This window comes from Eucalyptus grandis, chromosome 7 (assembly GCF_016545825.1).
Source record: "Eucalyptus grandis isolate ANBG69807.140 chromosome 7, ASM1654582v1, whole genome shotgun sequence".
Taxonomy (NCBI): domain Eukaryota; kingdom Viridiplantae; phylum Streptophyta; class Magnoliopsida; order Myrtales; family Myrtaceae; genus Eucalyptus; species Eucalyptus grandis.
The window spans coordinates 20,479,022-20,495,283 of NC_052618.1; the positions used below are offsets into that span (position 1 = coordinate 20,479,022).

General features: G+C 37.8%; 1 protein-coding gene across 1 annotated transcript; it reads left to right on the plus strand.

The window, feature by feature from the left end:
* The first annotated feature begins 301 nt into the window (after positions 1–301).
* Positions 302–14,044, plus strand: LOC104455182 (MADS-box transcription factor 23-like). The gene is made up of 8 exons (XM_010070012.3): positions 302–612; positions 5,411–5,489; positions 11,731–11,792; positions 12,948–13,047; positions 13,174–13,215; positions 13,297–13,380; positions 13,479–13,636; positions 13,728–14,044. The coding sequence occupies exons 1-8, from the start codon at positions 431–433 to the stop codon at positions 13,741–13,743; spliced, it is 723 nt and encodes a 240-aa protein (XP_010068314.3). The 5' UTR covers positions 302–430; the 3' UTR covers positions 13,744–14,044.
* The last annotated feature ends 2,218 nt before the right edge of the window (positions 14,045–16,262 follow it).

Sequence of the window (16,262 nt, forward strand, 5' to 3'; positions counted from 1 at the left end):
GGGTGAAGAGAATCTGGTCCACCATCGGTTTCTGTCCTTTTAAATACGCTAGGGTTTTTTCTTGCCCCTTGAGAAGTTGGGAAGGCATCTGTTTCTACAGTCAATCAATCATGGCGCCAAGCATGTGAGCATCTCATCTTTCTTCTTCTTCTCGCTATGTGCCCCTCTCTCTCTCTCTCTACTGTTTCACACAGTTGTGACATCTATTCTTTTCCTGGTTCTCTTTAACCAATTTGCAAATGCTTCTTATTCTTAACCTAGAATCATGGATTTCACTCCTGTTCTAGCAGCAAAATACGTTAAGCTTATTGATACGTGGTTTTGTAACGTGGTTTTGTACAGGAGATTGGTTATCACTTGAGATTATTCGTAGATTAGAAAGATAAGGAGGGCAATAAACCCTAGGTGCCGAAAAGAAGGACGGTGAGAAATGGGAAGAGGAAAGATCGTTATAAAGAGAATTGATGACTCTACGAGTAGGCAAGTCACTTTCTCGAAAAGAAGAAAAGGGTTGATAAAAAAGGCAAGGGAGCTTTCCATACTCTGTGATGCTGAGGTGGGACTCATTGTCTTCTCTTGCACAGGAAAGCTTTACGATTTCGCGAGCTCCAGGTTAGATCTCTTCCTCATCCTTCCTTCCTTCAAAGTCAAATCTCTTCTGTGTTATGCTCAATATTTTTCCTTGACTAGTTTCTAGTGGCTTCAGTTCTTTTGCAACATCATATAGGGCTTTGATTTCTTGAGGATTTGACAATAGATATCCCAAAATATTATATTGATAACAGGATTGTTGATGTGCATATATATTAGCCAAAGATATAGGAAACTTATGATGTCATTATCCTAGCATTGCACACTTCTTCATTTGAATGTTTTCCCTATTTGATACAATATACTTAAAATTGTCTTGGTATATCCATGTCGGCAGTACTAAGAACAAGGTCTTGAGAAGCATCATGCATATGAACTAGAAATTGTTTAGGAAAAAACTAACTTCTTTAAAAGAGCGAGTTTTATAAAAAAATTACAAGATATATGGTGCTTCGAGATTAATTTCCCGCAAAGACAACCCAAATTTAGTGCAAGTATATGCGCGAAAATGGATCCTCACCAAAACATAAAAACAATTTTGCGATGAGTGTGTTAATATTGAGTGGTGAATTTTCTTTCTCGAATCTAGATTAACTCTAGATAGAAACTCTCTTGGAAATTGAAACCCTAAAATTCCCTCAAGCAAAAAGAATTCATGACACTCTCAAAATTATACAAGAATCTATACTACGTATAAAACCAACTTTAATTTTGAAGTTGGTGTCCACCCCGGAAAATTCCATATTTAACCCTAATAACATCCAAACTATTTTACCAAAATGAGCTTAAATACTTATGTCCATTTTCAACATCAAGATCCAAATGCAATCCTCGTGCAAATACCACTCACGTTTCTTGTCCATTAATTTCTATTTTATAAGTTTAGGTTTGGTCTATACATCAAATCGACCAATGGGTTTGCATTGCTTGAGTTGTTTCTATAATAAGACAGAAGGTATTAACAAATTAATGTCTCCGGCAGAAGCATAAAATGTTTTTATTCGTTTACTATAATTTCGGTGTCTCTCACAAGTTTTTAATTTAATTTCATATAATTTTTAGTTTGATAAAATTGAAAAAATAATTAAAAGAAAGACATAAAAATCTCCACTCCATTATGTAGGTAACCGCCTTCCACTCCTTCCCTTGTCAACTTATCCCAGTGAAGCAGCAGTTGTTCCTAAAATTATACCATAACTCTCCAGGAATTGTGTTCTTTAACATCATTTTTCAAAAAGAGCTTCTTCTTTTTTTCGAACTGCAACTATAAAAGTAAAGACCATTAGTGTGGACATTAAAGATGATTGATGTGCCATGAGCCACGGAGAGTGCGAATTATGTACTAGTATTTCTAAAGTAGCAAAAAAAAATAAAAAAATAAAAAAAAAAAAAATCTAACGAGATAATGATAGAAATAACACCCTTTATCCTTATCACCAACATAACTTCTAATTATGCAAGAAATGCCAAAGCCTAATTGTTTTGTCTTTATGGAAAATGGTGCTTGGTGGAACTGTTAGGTGTGAGAATTTCGTAGATTGACAAGGTGTTAATGCTTTGTGCTACCAACAAGACTTCCAATGGCTGGTGGATGTGTATAAGTCATATGCTCCTATCCGAAAAGTAAGATACATCATCTAGAAGATGTAAACTAAGGGTGCATTTGTTTCTCAAAAAAACTTCATGATAAAGAAATATATTTTTTCATGGAAAGATTTAGTTTCCAAGAGATAGTAACTATTTAAAGAGGACAGGATGACTAGAGATTGGTTTTACATGTTTCCGCTTGAAGCAAGTAACACTGTTTCATATACAAATTTTTAAGCATGAGATAGAATTTGTTTATGCGTGATCCGTGAAAAATGACTAGATACCTTAATAAGATAACATTGTCTTAAATAAATAAACAAAATAATCACCATTTTTAAATACAAATGATACGGGAAACAAATAAAAATTAGTTTCTTATATAGAAACGTGTAATACAAGCACAACGTGAGCTTTCACTGAAAATTGATTTTGCACATAAAAAAATGTGTTAAAGAAGGCGTAAACTCTATGACAGAGAGTTTTTCAACAACAAAAAAAAAAAGAAAAGAAAAAGAAAAGAAAAGTAAAGAACAAGAAGTTGATATTATTAGGGACACAAAAATCACAACTGGATTTGTTAAGATTATTAGGAAAATGATAAAAATATGTCATCCTTTTTGAGAGTTCAAGTTTTATCTAGACTTTAAATTCTATTATAAGAATCCATCATTTCAAACAAATTTCAAATCTTATCATTCGAGGGAGAAGATATGCAGCTCGATAACAGCTATATTCAAAATATTTATTTGATTTTTTATGAAGAAAGAATAGAAAATAAAGGGTTTGGAGAAATTGAAATACATGGCTGCTTGCTTTGTTGCAAGTGGGAAAATCAAATTCCATGAAAATTGTGGAATAATCTATCCACAGCAGGATTGGCAGTCTGCTGATGTACATGGAGCATCATTGATGAAGTTGGGGATGTAAAAACAGTGAAAAAAGAACAAGAAGACAAGGCTAGAATGAGAAGAACTAAAGCTGCAACTATTATTTGATATTATTATATGGTTTAGAGAAGCACCAATGAGAAAGTGACTATCACATGACCGCTTATGAATGCTAATTAAATAGGGAAAGATTAAATAAGGAAGAAAATTGGACTACTAAATGGCCATGCTCCTGCATCAGATGGGCCAGGAAAAATCAATCTCCATGGTGAAACTTTTGACAAAAATCCAAATATGCTTTTTCACTTTTAGGTTTCCCTTGTAGAGGCTGTCTCACTTTCTTTAACACATCTTCAATGGCATCTTTAAGGTTCTTCAGAAGTTGACTGACTTGATGTTCCAACTGCAGCGACCTTTCTGTCAAACCCCTCAAAACCATGCAAGTCAGAAACATTGTAATAAGGCTAATTTGCAACTCAGATAGTAGCTCTACAAAATAAGAGAGATCTTCTTCGATGCATTTAGAAGGTCAAAACTTCATCAACTTAAAGTTCGTCATTATCGCCCTTGGGAAAGCTCTCTCGCTTCAAGTGAACATGTACCAAGTCTCCCTCTTGACAATTCTTCATCCAGTATGCTTCATTGTTAGCCTTCACTTCTGCTATTGCCTCCTCATAAACCCTTTGAATATGTTCTGCAAAAAGCCTTATCATTGAGGTTGCGAACCCATATATATGCTCCAAATGGGGTCTCCTTTATGCTTCCATTCACTTCTTTATAGGCAAGTTTTGCCTGAGGAATGACAAAATCCCAGCTCTTCATGTTATCCCCAATAAGAAATCTGATAATATTACCGGAGCTTTTGTTAAGCATTTCTGGCTAAGCACTTGTTTGGATATAAAAAGCACTAGAATATTTCAATTGAATGTTGGACCTCCACAACCAAGTCCAACGATGGCCTATGAGTTTCACATCTTTATCAGCAAGTCGGAATACCACTTCGCCTTGCAACTTCTGAAAAGAAAAACTCAACGATACTTGTTGAGTGAGATATCAGACTGACCAAATTGGGAATCGCTTGAATTGGATCGAACTAGTCGATTTGGTCCGGTTCCCGATGGCATCAGTCCAGTTTTCAATTCCATTTTTACGAAACTGGTAATTTTTTATCCAGTTTCCGGTTCCAAGGGAAAATTGGACTAGACCAACTTTTTAAAAATATATATATTTTTTCATTTCTTAAAAATAGCAATAAACCCTAAAATAGTAACAGTATTTTTTAAAATTTTTAGCTAAATGACCAATTCCCAGTCCCAAGTCCCAAGACTGTTCGGTTCGGTCACCCATCCTAAAAATTGGGAACCGGTTTTCCCGGTTTGGTTACTAATTTTTAGATGGAACCGGACTAGGAACTGATTACCCTTACTGTTGCATCAATTGACTTTGAACAGGGAATGAAGTACACCATTCCTTAGATGATCAACAAGAATGAGAATCATACCCTTTGTTGGCTATGGAAGTCCTAAGATGAAATCCATTATGAAATGAATCAAAAGTGCTTCTGGTTATTTGCTGAGTGCAGGTATTAACCTGTGTTCTTTGAGTTCCCACTGCCAAATTGACAAGACAAATACTCTCACCAAGTTGCTTAGGTCTTAATACATTCTCGGCCAAAATGGCAATCGGCCATCAGTTTCATGGTTTTATCTCTGTTAAAATGTCCTAAGATTTTGTAGTAATCTGTTCACATAACGAACATTCTTCACTACATAGTGAATTATCTTCAAATATATGACCACCATGCAAACCATAAGTAAAGACTTCTGCACTTGCCGCTTCTTGTGACAATTAGAATTCATATGCTACTCATTTTTTAACTCTTCAAATTTTACAACTCGAGTGCTTGAAAAACTTTAAAAGGGATCTCTTGCTCAATACATCTGCCTATACATTAGATTCTCCCAGATTGAAATTCAATGAAGCATTAATTTATCTGAAAGTGAACTTCAGTTCGCATGTTTATCAGTAATCTTCTTGGAATTTAAATTCGGTCAGACGGTGCCCTGAGATGACAGGCCTTGATGGGTACAGCCATAAGGAAAATCGGCTGTCTCACTAACGCTTCAATGGTGATTTCAGCAATAACAATAACTTCAGATAGATATCTCAAATGTCAAAAAGAATTCTGGGATTGCCATGAGGCGATTAATGCGTTTGCACTACACAGATATACCTTAACTTGTTTGTGTATTCATTTTACTATTCTGGAAGTAATACCACAAAAAGGACTATAACAGTGAAATGTAGGAGACAATCTCTATCTAAAAACTTCAATTTTACAGCATGCAGTCGGTGCTAGAACGTTACAAGGAGTTTAGGGGGGAAGGCCACGAACTACATAATCCAGCTTCAGAAATCAAGGTAAGAATCTGAAACGACCAACTTTTTTCCTACAAAGTTTGTACAGAAACATCAGATCTGCTTCATTTCAAAAACACTCATTTTACACTAAAATGGCATCAGCATCCTGTGAAAACTTGGTAATTGCCACTAGTAACGTCGTACTCTAGCTGTAAAAGTGCACCTGCTTAATACTCCACTTCTCTGTCAAAACGTTTCTCTTTTTATCATTTGAACAAGCAAAAAATGCACGAGAAGTACTGTAACCAGAATGAACATGTTTTAGCACTAAAACTAAAGATTAGCTGCATATAGACCTTCGCCTAATTCAGCAAGTGGCAGGAGAGATTTTGTGAGATGCAGTTTAAAATAAAGCTTTTCTTCAAAGAACATAGTAACTAATGTAGCTGAAAAATGACATTTACTGCAAAGATTGAAGATATAACAGTCCAGGTCCTAAAAATAGTTCCACACAAGCTAAACAGCCTATTGCTGGTTTAAATTTGTCAATCACAGTATACTACCAAATAACATCTCAATCTGCTTTTGCTGTTTATTTTCATAAGCTTTTCCCCATATTAATATTTATTATAACGATGATGACCAGAATTTTTTTAATTAGTCCTATTTGATGTACATGGAGTCTGATTGTTTGGTGAAGAGCAAATTGGATTAACTCACTTGAAAGTCATTCTTCAAGTACAGAAACTTCTCAGGATTCTTCATCAACGAATCCGTGCATAATGGTGACAACTCCATAATGCATGGATTCAAGACTTGACATCTAACCAAAACGTCTAAGCATAGATGACAAAGTAGAAAAATACACAAAAGATAGACTGCAAGAGCAGTGTAGCAGGGGTCACAGAGAATGTCGAAGACCTTTTCCTCTGAAGTCTAGTAATGAAGGACTTCAATTGATTATGCAAGGGAAGCCAATGTGTATCCATTGGCCAATACTGTCAATAGTCATATAGATGGTGATTTACACTCCATCACGCAAATATGCTATGTGGCAATAAGAGAACCAGCTGATAAGTCTCTGGGAGATGGACACAGCCCTTTGCTTTATGTTTGAAAGTAAAGTTCCTATTGACTGAAGGGACTGGCAATCGAAACAAGCTCTTCTCCTTTCAGATGATCTAAGTGTGCCATGTTGCTCAAACAAGATCTTTCATGTGATGTAAGTCTAGCATTCTCTTAAAACAAGCATCTTCTCACAAACAAAAGAAGGATATGGGCGAGGAAGTCATCATATGTGACCTTACAATCCAAAGCTCTTCATTCTTGAGAAAGACTGCCATTATTTAAAGTTCCGAAAAATTTTCAGCTATGTTTGCCTATTCAGATCAAAGCACAGAATGACACCTGCAAAAATAACCAAGGAAGTGGACAAGGTAATTTTTTGGGAAATGGCATCAAAGCTACAAAGAACATCTCTGACGGAGGAAGCTCTCATTAAGAACCTCTGACTTTAGATATGGGCCTAATAATATACAAGTCGTTCACAACACTATTAAATTGACAAATCCAGGTGAAGTTTTCAAATGTTTTCAAGCTTACTGGATCACTCTATTGACCAACTAGGTATAAAAGAAACGAAAAAATTTACATAGCAGAGGTATGACGTAATGTCAATGCCAATGAGAATTCCTTTTAGATACCCAAATGCGAGACAGTGACCCTGCTTTTCTAATTTGACTGAAGATACTGAGCATTGGCACCTCAAAGTCGTACGAAAGATTGAGTGAGAGGGAAAGGTACTGGCAACTAACCACCTTACTACCCAATGATGGATCATTCGCTCTTTAGTTATATCCCACTTGCAACCAGCTAAGTAGCGCTAACGTCCTTGCCTTTGCATTTTTGGAGTCAAGTCAGAAGTTTCAGAAAAAGATGCCAAAGATGGTATGAAGCCTCTTGTGGCTCAACAAGTTGAAGCGATAAGAAAAATTTGACTGAAGGATGATTCTCTTTTACCTAGCCTCGAAGAAAAACAAAATTCTTGGGTTCAAGCAATCATCTGGAAACAGGGAATTACTGAAGATTCAGAGAAAATATTGCTAATGATCCCAGGTAGAGAGTGTTAAAAATTTTGTATGTATGCGTGCGGAAGCATGATTTTGGTATTAGTTATAGTTTTTGGTTAGTGATATGTGCAAGTGTACGGTATAGTTTGTAGTGGATGGACAAGGGATAAACTAGGATAATTGAAGGATAAAGAATATAGATGTGGGGGAAAATAGTTTCATTAGTTGAATAAAATAGTTTGATAGAGGTGTTGGTAATCACTCTCCATATGATCACGGTGGAGATCTAAGACCTCTCACGGTGGAGGGTTTTCCCCTGCAGACAAGGTGGAGGTTTCACCTCACACACACCAAATGATCAAGTACAAGCTTATTTATAGGCGTGAGTTACTACCTTATTCTACCGACTTAAGAGTACATAAAATAATATAAAATTTCAGCTCGCTTCTTTGTCTCCGGCTTGTTGCGGCTAGTCAAGTTGGACTTTGCTTTTCTTTTCTTCTTTCTTCCAATCTTCTTGTTCCTTCATCCTTATTCTCCAATTTTCTATTCTCTGCGGCTGCCCGCCACTTTTGTTGACTTTAGTTTACTTCTTTAGCTTGACTTCTTGCTGCCCACGTATTCTTGATCTTTCTTTCTTCATGGTTAAGCAGCCATTGTTGACTTATATGCAAGATTTCCGTGCACGTAGACTTCTTTAGCAGCTTGTTCTAGGATTTTCTTTGATGCTTAGCTTATGCTTGCTTGCATTCTCACGTTGTCTTGCTGCCTACGTAGTACCAGAAACTTCCCCAACATACAAGAGTCTTCAACTTTATTCTCCATTAGTAGTTTCTTGATAATTTTAGAGAAAATGGATCACAATTTTCAACATAGAGACTAAAGTAAAGAAATGCTTACCCACCTTATCATCTATTCTATCCTACAAACAAATTATGCGTGCATAAAACTAATGCAAAAGTAAGTGAGAGGATCATTGGGTCACTGTGTAGTAGCTGAAGCAATTGATATATTGTGATTGCAATTTAACTGGGGTCAATAAGTGCCAAGGACATATTAGCAGCATTAGCATATAAAAAACTTATAATGACTGCGCACGTACTTGAACTTTTGCCCATTTTACGATCGAGTACCTAATTTTTTTCATTCAATTAAATTTGTGAAACTTCTCAAATGTGGATCAATGTGAGGCCTTCATTAAAATTGGCTATGGAAAATGCCAAATTGAACACTAATGCTGGCATATAGCTTGTCGATTGTCTACATTTGGCATATGATGTTGGCCTCTTTAAATGATATCATGTCAACAGTTATATTGAATGGCCAATACTCTGTCTCTCCTCATCAACCAAGCCATGTCAATAAAATTACATGACACGGCCATTTATCAAAAGGAGGTCTCATATTGACCCACTGAAGAGGTACTTGATTGAACGAGGTACTCGATGGTAAAAAAGACAAAAGTTCTAATATTTGCACTGTCATTATCCCTTTGTAAAAGTGGAGAACTAGCAACAAAACCGACAAAAACTAGGTCTTCTCCCACTTAGTGTGATCGGCTTTGTTTATACTAAGCTGTCAGTGTGCTCTCTTTTGACCTGAGTCTTATGTAAGGTTTAAGTACTCCAACTTTCTCCTTATTGTTTCTCCCATGTCCGTATGTTTTTCGCTTGCCATTATTAAACTACATATCCATCATGTACTCACATCTTCTCGCTGGAGGGTCTGAAGACCATTGTTTAATATTTCCAGATGACCTCGAATGAGCTTTCCTCATTTTACCTTTGATTGAGGTCGTACTCACCTTTCATCAAATATATTCATCTCTATACTATCAATTAGACCTTTGGATCTAAGCAAGTCCTTAAAAGGCTTCATCGTAGGCCTCACTTGGACCTCGGAGTCCCTAATATGTAAAGCAACTAGAGAGTAGAGCCAGGTTTAGGGCTCGATAAAGATACTATACCAACTACAAGGAGCAAGGCGTGCAAGCACCGGCATGTGAAAATAAGAATGCAGTCTGACAACCCACCACATAATCAGAAAGGCACAAACAGCCGCTGTTGGTTGGCAACAACCCCTAGCTTATTGAGGAAACCTTAACCAAGCCTATAATCCAAATCAGGCCTCTTTATACTATCAATTAGACCTTTAGGCATGCGATACAAATGTTGGCACAGGAGTTAGTCCTTGAACCATAATGCCTTATTCTCACATACGATGGGAAAAGACCTACAGCTTGATTTTAGCTAACCCCAAAGGCCGCTACTTGAGTATCTGTTTTGGGAGCTTGATCCACGTGGACTGGACCGGCTTGTTATAAAATGGTATGAGGTAAAGCACAAGCAGGAAGTGTATGAACTAAGGAGCATGTAAGACAGTGCTACGCCATAAGAGCCACCTCTAGAACTTGTCTGGAACAAAGTATTACGTGGTAGGAGTCACCTCTTGAACCTGGAATAAAGTATTATGTGGTAGGAGTCACCTCTTGAACCTATAGGCCACTCGTAGAATCCTAGGTAATTATTGTGGTGTTTAATTTAGAGCCAACATTGACAAGGACATCAGTGTGATAACTAGTAAAGTTTGTGATGCTCTGATCTTACATCTGATGGAAGAGGACTTATTGCTTTCTTAAGGAAATGAGCCACCTCCAGCAGCCACCTTTTCAATAATTCTCTTGGGGACTTGGGATCGGACCACATGGGGACCAGATTAAGTCATCACATGAACCATGCCATGACATTTGTTGGGACATGCAAGAGCAAGGTTTTGCTGCTAGAGCATGTTCTGCAAGTCCAAGGACATGAGGATCGGCAAGCAGACAGTTTATCCAAAATTGAAGAATGGCACGGGCAATGACTCATTGATGCAAAAGAGAAGGCCGGGCTACCTTACTCATGGTCCGGCAGGGATGTGCTTAACAGAGTAAAGCATGTGTATGAGGGCAGCAAGACAAAGGTCCACAAGTCCCCTAATGTACGAGCTATTTGTAAAAATCTGGAACCATAAGAGCCAAAACCTTGAAAGAGTTACTCAAATCGGTGGTGACCACAGGGGTAGGCTGCTAATTATGTATCAGTGCAAACCCTCTCTCACTCTGTCTACGATTTGTGGTCTTACAATATCTTCCCCCACGTGTAGCAATAATGCCAAGATCAATGTCGCCCTTAGAGTTCAACCCATCAAGCCCAAAACCATACAAGGAATATATGATAAATGCTGCACTTTGGCTAATGCATTATCATTTCTTACGACCTGGCCCACACCACGTGAACTGAGCCCCAAAAGGAGAACTCAAGGCAGTGATGACCTGTGGGAGTCGGCAGCTACTTATGTATCGAGCACTCAACATCCCGATCCTATTCTATGTGGGACTTGGGGTGTTTAAGTGTTAGGGAAGGCCATGTGCACTCCAAAAGGGTTGTGAGTGGGCAACCATGGGCTGCCTCACGGTTGTTCGAGCAAGGTCCACGCTGCCTCATTCGAGATGATGCATTATCCTGTGCACGGGCTAATTCAATAACAGAGTGATTAGATTCATGAACTAGTGGACTGGTTTATGAGTGCATTTCTACGAGCAAAATCCATGTGGAGTAGCGCAGTGCAAGTGCACTTGCAGGTTGCACCAGCAAGGTGCATGTGCATAGAACCATGAAACATTCTGCAGTTCGAGCTCTTAAACATTTGATTGTACGACATTATTAACAGGTTTTTTAAACATTGCAACACATATTATAATCTACAGCATGATTAACAGCTAGTGTATTCCAACTTTTATCCACATGGCTGCACATTGTTCCAGTTTACTTGCTTTGGGAACCCTTACTTGCTATAAATGCTATCAAACACCAAATTCAATTGGTAGAAACTATTATAGTTAATTAAATCAGAACTCAATGAAGAAAAACTCACTTCTGTATGTTTACATAATACTTCACCACCTCTAATAGAATTTCCAAAACATGCACTTACAAGTAAAATATAAGTAAAATATCCATCAAGCATCCATTAGAAAAAGATCACATGCAGGTTCTTACCTTACAGACCCTGCCTGCAGTTGCACTAGTAGACTCAGTCGTAGGATCATCCGTTCCATCAGTCCTCATCAGTCATTGTCGCCAATGAAATCCATGTAACGCTTTGAGAAATTTCCATTGTAAAACATGCATTGCACTAATGCCTTCCCATTCCTTAACTTATCTGTCATGCTACTTCTCTGATGTTCCCAGCATTGCCAAAGAGAGGTCGCAAGCTTAAGACAACAGCTGCAGCACCTGCAAGAGCGCCACAGGTACAGTAATTTTCCACTTGGCCATGAGTTTTTGGAGAAATGTACATAAATTATGTAGACGTGGACTTCTCAAAGGATTGAGGACTTCCAATTTTCTCATTATAGGATATTTAGCATGCTTACCTGGATAAATATTTCTGTTCCGACTGTTAACATCTTTTAAAATTATCATCTTGTAGATTGAGGAATACCAAGAATCAGTTTACACAGTACAAATTGCCATGGTATAAAAGATTCATATAATTAACACCACTATGTGAAAAAAACTTGCCTGTTGTTCGTAATGTACAGCCAAAGGTTTACCCTCATGTGATGTCTAGTCAAGGAAAATACATCCACAACTCATCCATGTCCAAGGAGAGAACAAGATATATATGTCATCTTCTCAATCACGTGCATTGAGAATACTTGTGTAGAGCAGATGAAACCTTTCGTAGATCATGCAACACAGTAATTACTTCTTAACCAAAGAAGACAACTTCTCTTAAAACCATTAACCATAATTACTGAGGCAAGCATATTCTATCTAGTTGATATGTATATGATTCAAGAGAGCTACCAATGTCAAGGCAGAAGTAGCATAAAGTATTATTTGTTGCAACCAAATAGATCTTCTTAGTCCATGAAGAACGAGTTCGGGGATTAGGTCTAACAAGTTTTGTATTGGCAGAGGGGACAATAAATTCAGGGATACATTTTGAAGCTATCACATTAGGGTTATACTTCTAATTATTTTAGATGAGCTGCTAAGACAAAGAAATCCGGAAACTATCACATTTGGGGTATACTTTCTCGGTTATTTTGGCTTAGCTGCCAGCAAAAAGAAATCCAGAAGGCTTCCTTGAGTACAATCTTGGGGAAGCTAGACTGTGTCCAAAACTTTAAAATAGACTAATCTCACTGAAATGATCAGTGACGTCCTTTCAGAATTGCTAAAGCAACTCATCATGACAGCTTCTAGATTTAAAAATGCGGCAAATTAGAAGAATGCCATTCAGTTAACTATATAATTGGAAAGGGTGTTGGATGCCTCTTGATATTATATGTTATCAGAATGTCGATTATGCAGAGACATAAGGTCTTCAAAATGTTGCAGGAAATTGATAAGTTCTCAAGTCTAAGCATGATATTTTCTCTTCAATCTGATGCACACAGGAAATTGACTGGAGAACAACTCTCTGGCCTCAGGGTCAAAGATCTGCAAAATCTAGAAAACCAACTGGAGATGAGCCTAAAGGGCATCCATGCCAAAAAGGTACTGGCTGAATATCTACCTCGAACTCTCAAACACTGTTTATGTATTCCCACCAAATCCAGGAAAAGACACGCCACTACCTCAATATGTATGTGAGGAATAATTCTGGTAATTCTTTCTCTGCAGGTGCAAATTTTCTCTGACCAGATAAAAGAGCTGAACCTAAAGGTTTTCACAAAACTGACGCCTTCATTCCAATGGTATGGTCATCGACTATCAAGTGACTCACATAAGCTTAATTCATTCCAGGGAAACATGCTGCATGAGGAAAACAAAGAGCTGCATCGGAAGACGAGTCTCCTCCTTCAGGAAAATAATGCATTGAGAACGAAGGTATTATTTCAGATGACAAGTGCATCTGCTACATTTATAGAAACCACAGTCAATCAATTACTCATCTTTTGTTTACTGAAAAATTTCCTAATCCATAGGTTTACAAAGCAAGGGATGTAAATCATGCTAAGCTATATTTCCATGAGCCAGCAACTACGACCATAGTACATGACTTGTTTGCACCTTCAAACCTCCAGCTAAGCCAGCCACAGCCTCAGAGTAATAAAGAAGCCCCTCTAGAAGCAACCAATCTGGGGTAGATTTCCAACTCAATTATATTGAATAACATAATATCAATCAAGTTCAATTATTTCTGACAACAGATCTAATTAAGCACTGTGAACCAGATTGCAACTGCATTAGCACAAGTCCGGCCTGTGGATGGTTATTAACCATATTGTGTCGAAAGCTAGAAAAGCTCAAGCTTCTACAAGTATTGAATTCTCTTCAGACAACAAACGAGTATATCCAGCAGAAAGACCTCAAGATATGGTATGTCATGTTTAAAACTCAGAACCATTGTGCAATGGGACACTTTATCTTTGTCAATGAAAACACGTTAATAAATAACAAAGGCAAGACAACATGCCAAATGGTATTCACCATCATCGCTAAGCTGTCCTCTCCGTTCTACCGACATCAATTAAAAGGTTTGCACTGCCAATTCTACTCCAATCATCGTCTTGATCACTGCTTGTCTTCCAAAACTGTGATTTGTACAGTTTCTGAACAATTTAAAAATTTCCAAACTATTGCAGATCATTGTTCGAAATTTACTCATTTTGTGTATGAGAAATGGTCTAAAAGGATCGACCTTCCTGCTATGTGACAGATCAACACAAAGAATGAAGAGATACAGAAAGAAGTGTGAATCGAAGAGTTTGTGCAGCTTCCTTTAGTGACAAAGTAACCTTTATCTTAGATAAAATTGCAACCATATCTACACTACTGAGCAGCCTCGCACAAGTACATAAGAAAAACTGCTTAAAATGGAAAATCCAAGCCAGCACAACAATTCTGAGCATCCCTTGCGTCGTAATGCAATGGATAGGATGAAACATAGCGAGCAGACATAGAAGATGGACAGTAAGCATAGTATCGAATCGCACGTGAAGTTTCAGGCAGATGGGTCAATCAATTAAGCTTCCTGCTAAATCTGGCTTGAGTTGAGCAACATGTGTACAGCTTGTCCCATGTCAATAACAATACATCCAGCTCTTTCAAAGTCATATTACCTACAGAGCAAGCATGAACTTCACTTTTTATGTCCTGACTGGCTTGATTTCATCATTCCTTACCCTTTTAGGAGCCTTCATCTAAATTACCTTCCTTTGACATGATGAACGACACTCCAAGCCTCTACGTGTCACAGACAAATTACTCAACTGGGATGATCAGGACTTCATTTTTCACGCATTTTCGTTTACCATTTCGAAGCCATTGTTGGACTAGCCGTGAATTATTCCTTCCCTTCAGTGATCCCACCATGTCAACACAGCTACATCTTCGTGACATCTGAATGACTCCTTAGCGAACTAAGATGGCAAGACCCAATACATATTTTTTCACTATTTTCGGCCACATTGATGCAAGGAATTCTTGCGGGAGAAAAAAGAGGGTGATGGGTTATCACAGAGAGAGAGAGAGAGAGAGAGAGAGAGAGCTAATCATCGTAGCAATCCAGCAACTCGAGAAGCCTCTGTGCCCAGTCCACATAGCAGACCAACGAAGCAACCGCCGCGGACTGCACCGTCTACTGATGACTAAAGAAATGGTCGAGCTGACAAGACACGGACTCGATGGACTTCACGCCTGGAACGACGCTCGCGTGCTCGCATGCCAGAACAAAGACGTGGGTAGCCTTGGTCATCCGTGAAGACCGACTCGGCCCTTTTTCCCTCCGTGAAGTAGTTCAAGATCACGCACAAAAGGCTCGGCCACCTTTTCTGTCGGAGTAGAATGGCCTTTCTTGAGTGTGCGGACTAATTATTACTCAATTTGAATATATCGATATCCGACCTTTTTAATTATGAAAAGAATGAGTGTAATCAGGGATCCGACTCCCTAAAAATCCAATAATGAGATGTGAACGGGGGTTTCGAATAGTGGACTAATATGGTATCAACAGTCTAAAACCCCATAAAATCGAAATATTTATTTGAGATCTTGTGATTATAAAATTTGATGCCGACTTAATCTTATCCATTAGATCCCAACCTCCCAAGCAAGAGCTGCCCTTGCCTAGGCCTGGCGAGCAACCCTTGCTCTTGCTCAGGCAAAAGCCACCTTCACTAGATTGAGAAAGTCTCTTGCCTGTCCAAGGATGGCCCATGCTCGTTGAAGTAATGGCAAGACCCTCACTCAATTTGGCAAAGGCTATCATTGCCTAAGGGTGGTGACCTCAACTAGCTATTAACGAGGTTCAGCCATAGCAATGCCATCAAAGGAAAAGAATGAAAATTTGAAAAATTATTAAAATATTATTAAATTTTGTCCATGTTAATCTCGGCTGTCTTACGTTGTATGGTTAGCGTCCACATTAGTGATTTCGATCAAAATTAATCGAATGGATTTAATTGATAAAAAATGAAATGTTTAAGATTTAATTTACAAAATTAAAATTGATAAAACTATAATTAGTTTATAACTTTTTCGACAATCTTCCTTTTAGCATGTACATTATTATCATAATCTTACTAGAGTTTGGGGTGTCTTTTAGATTTACTAAATACTTAAGTTTACTTATTATTTTGTCAATCTCTAAAGAAAATTAAGCGAATATTTTCCAGTAACAATCATCATTTTTTTTTTTTTTTTTTTTTGCTAGGATAGTAAAAACCATCATTGCAAGCGTGAGATACTCATTTTAATATTATTAGATT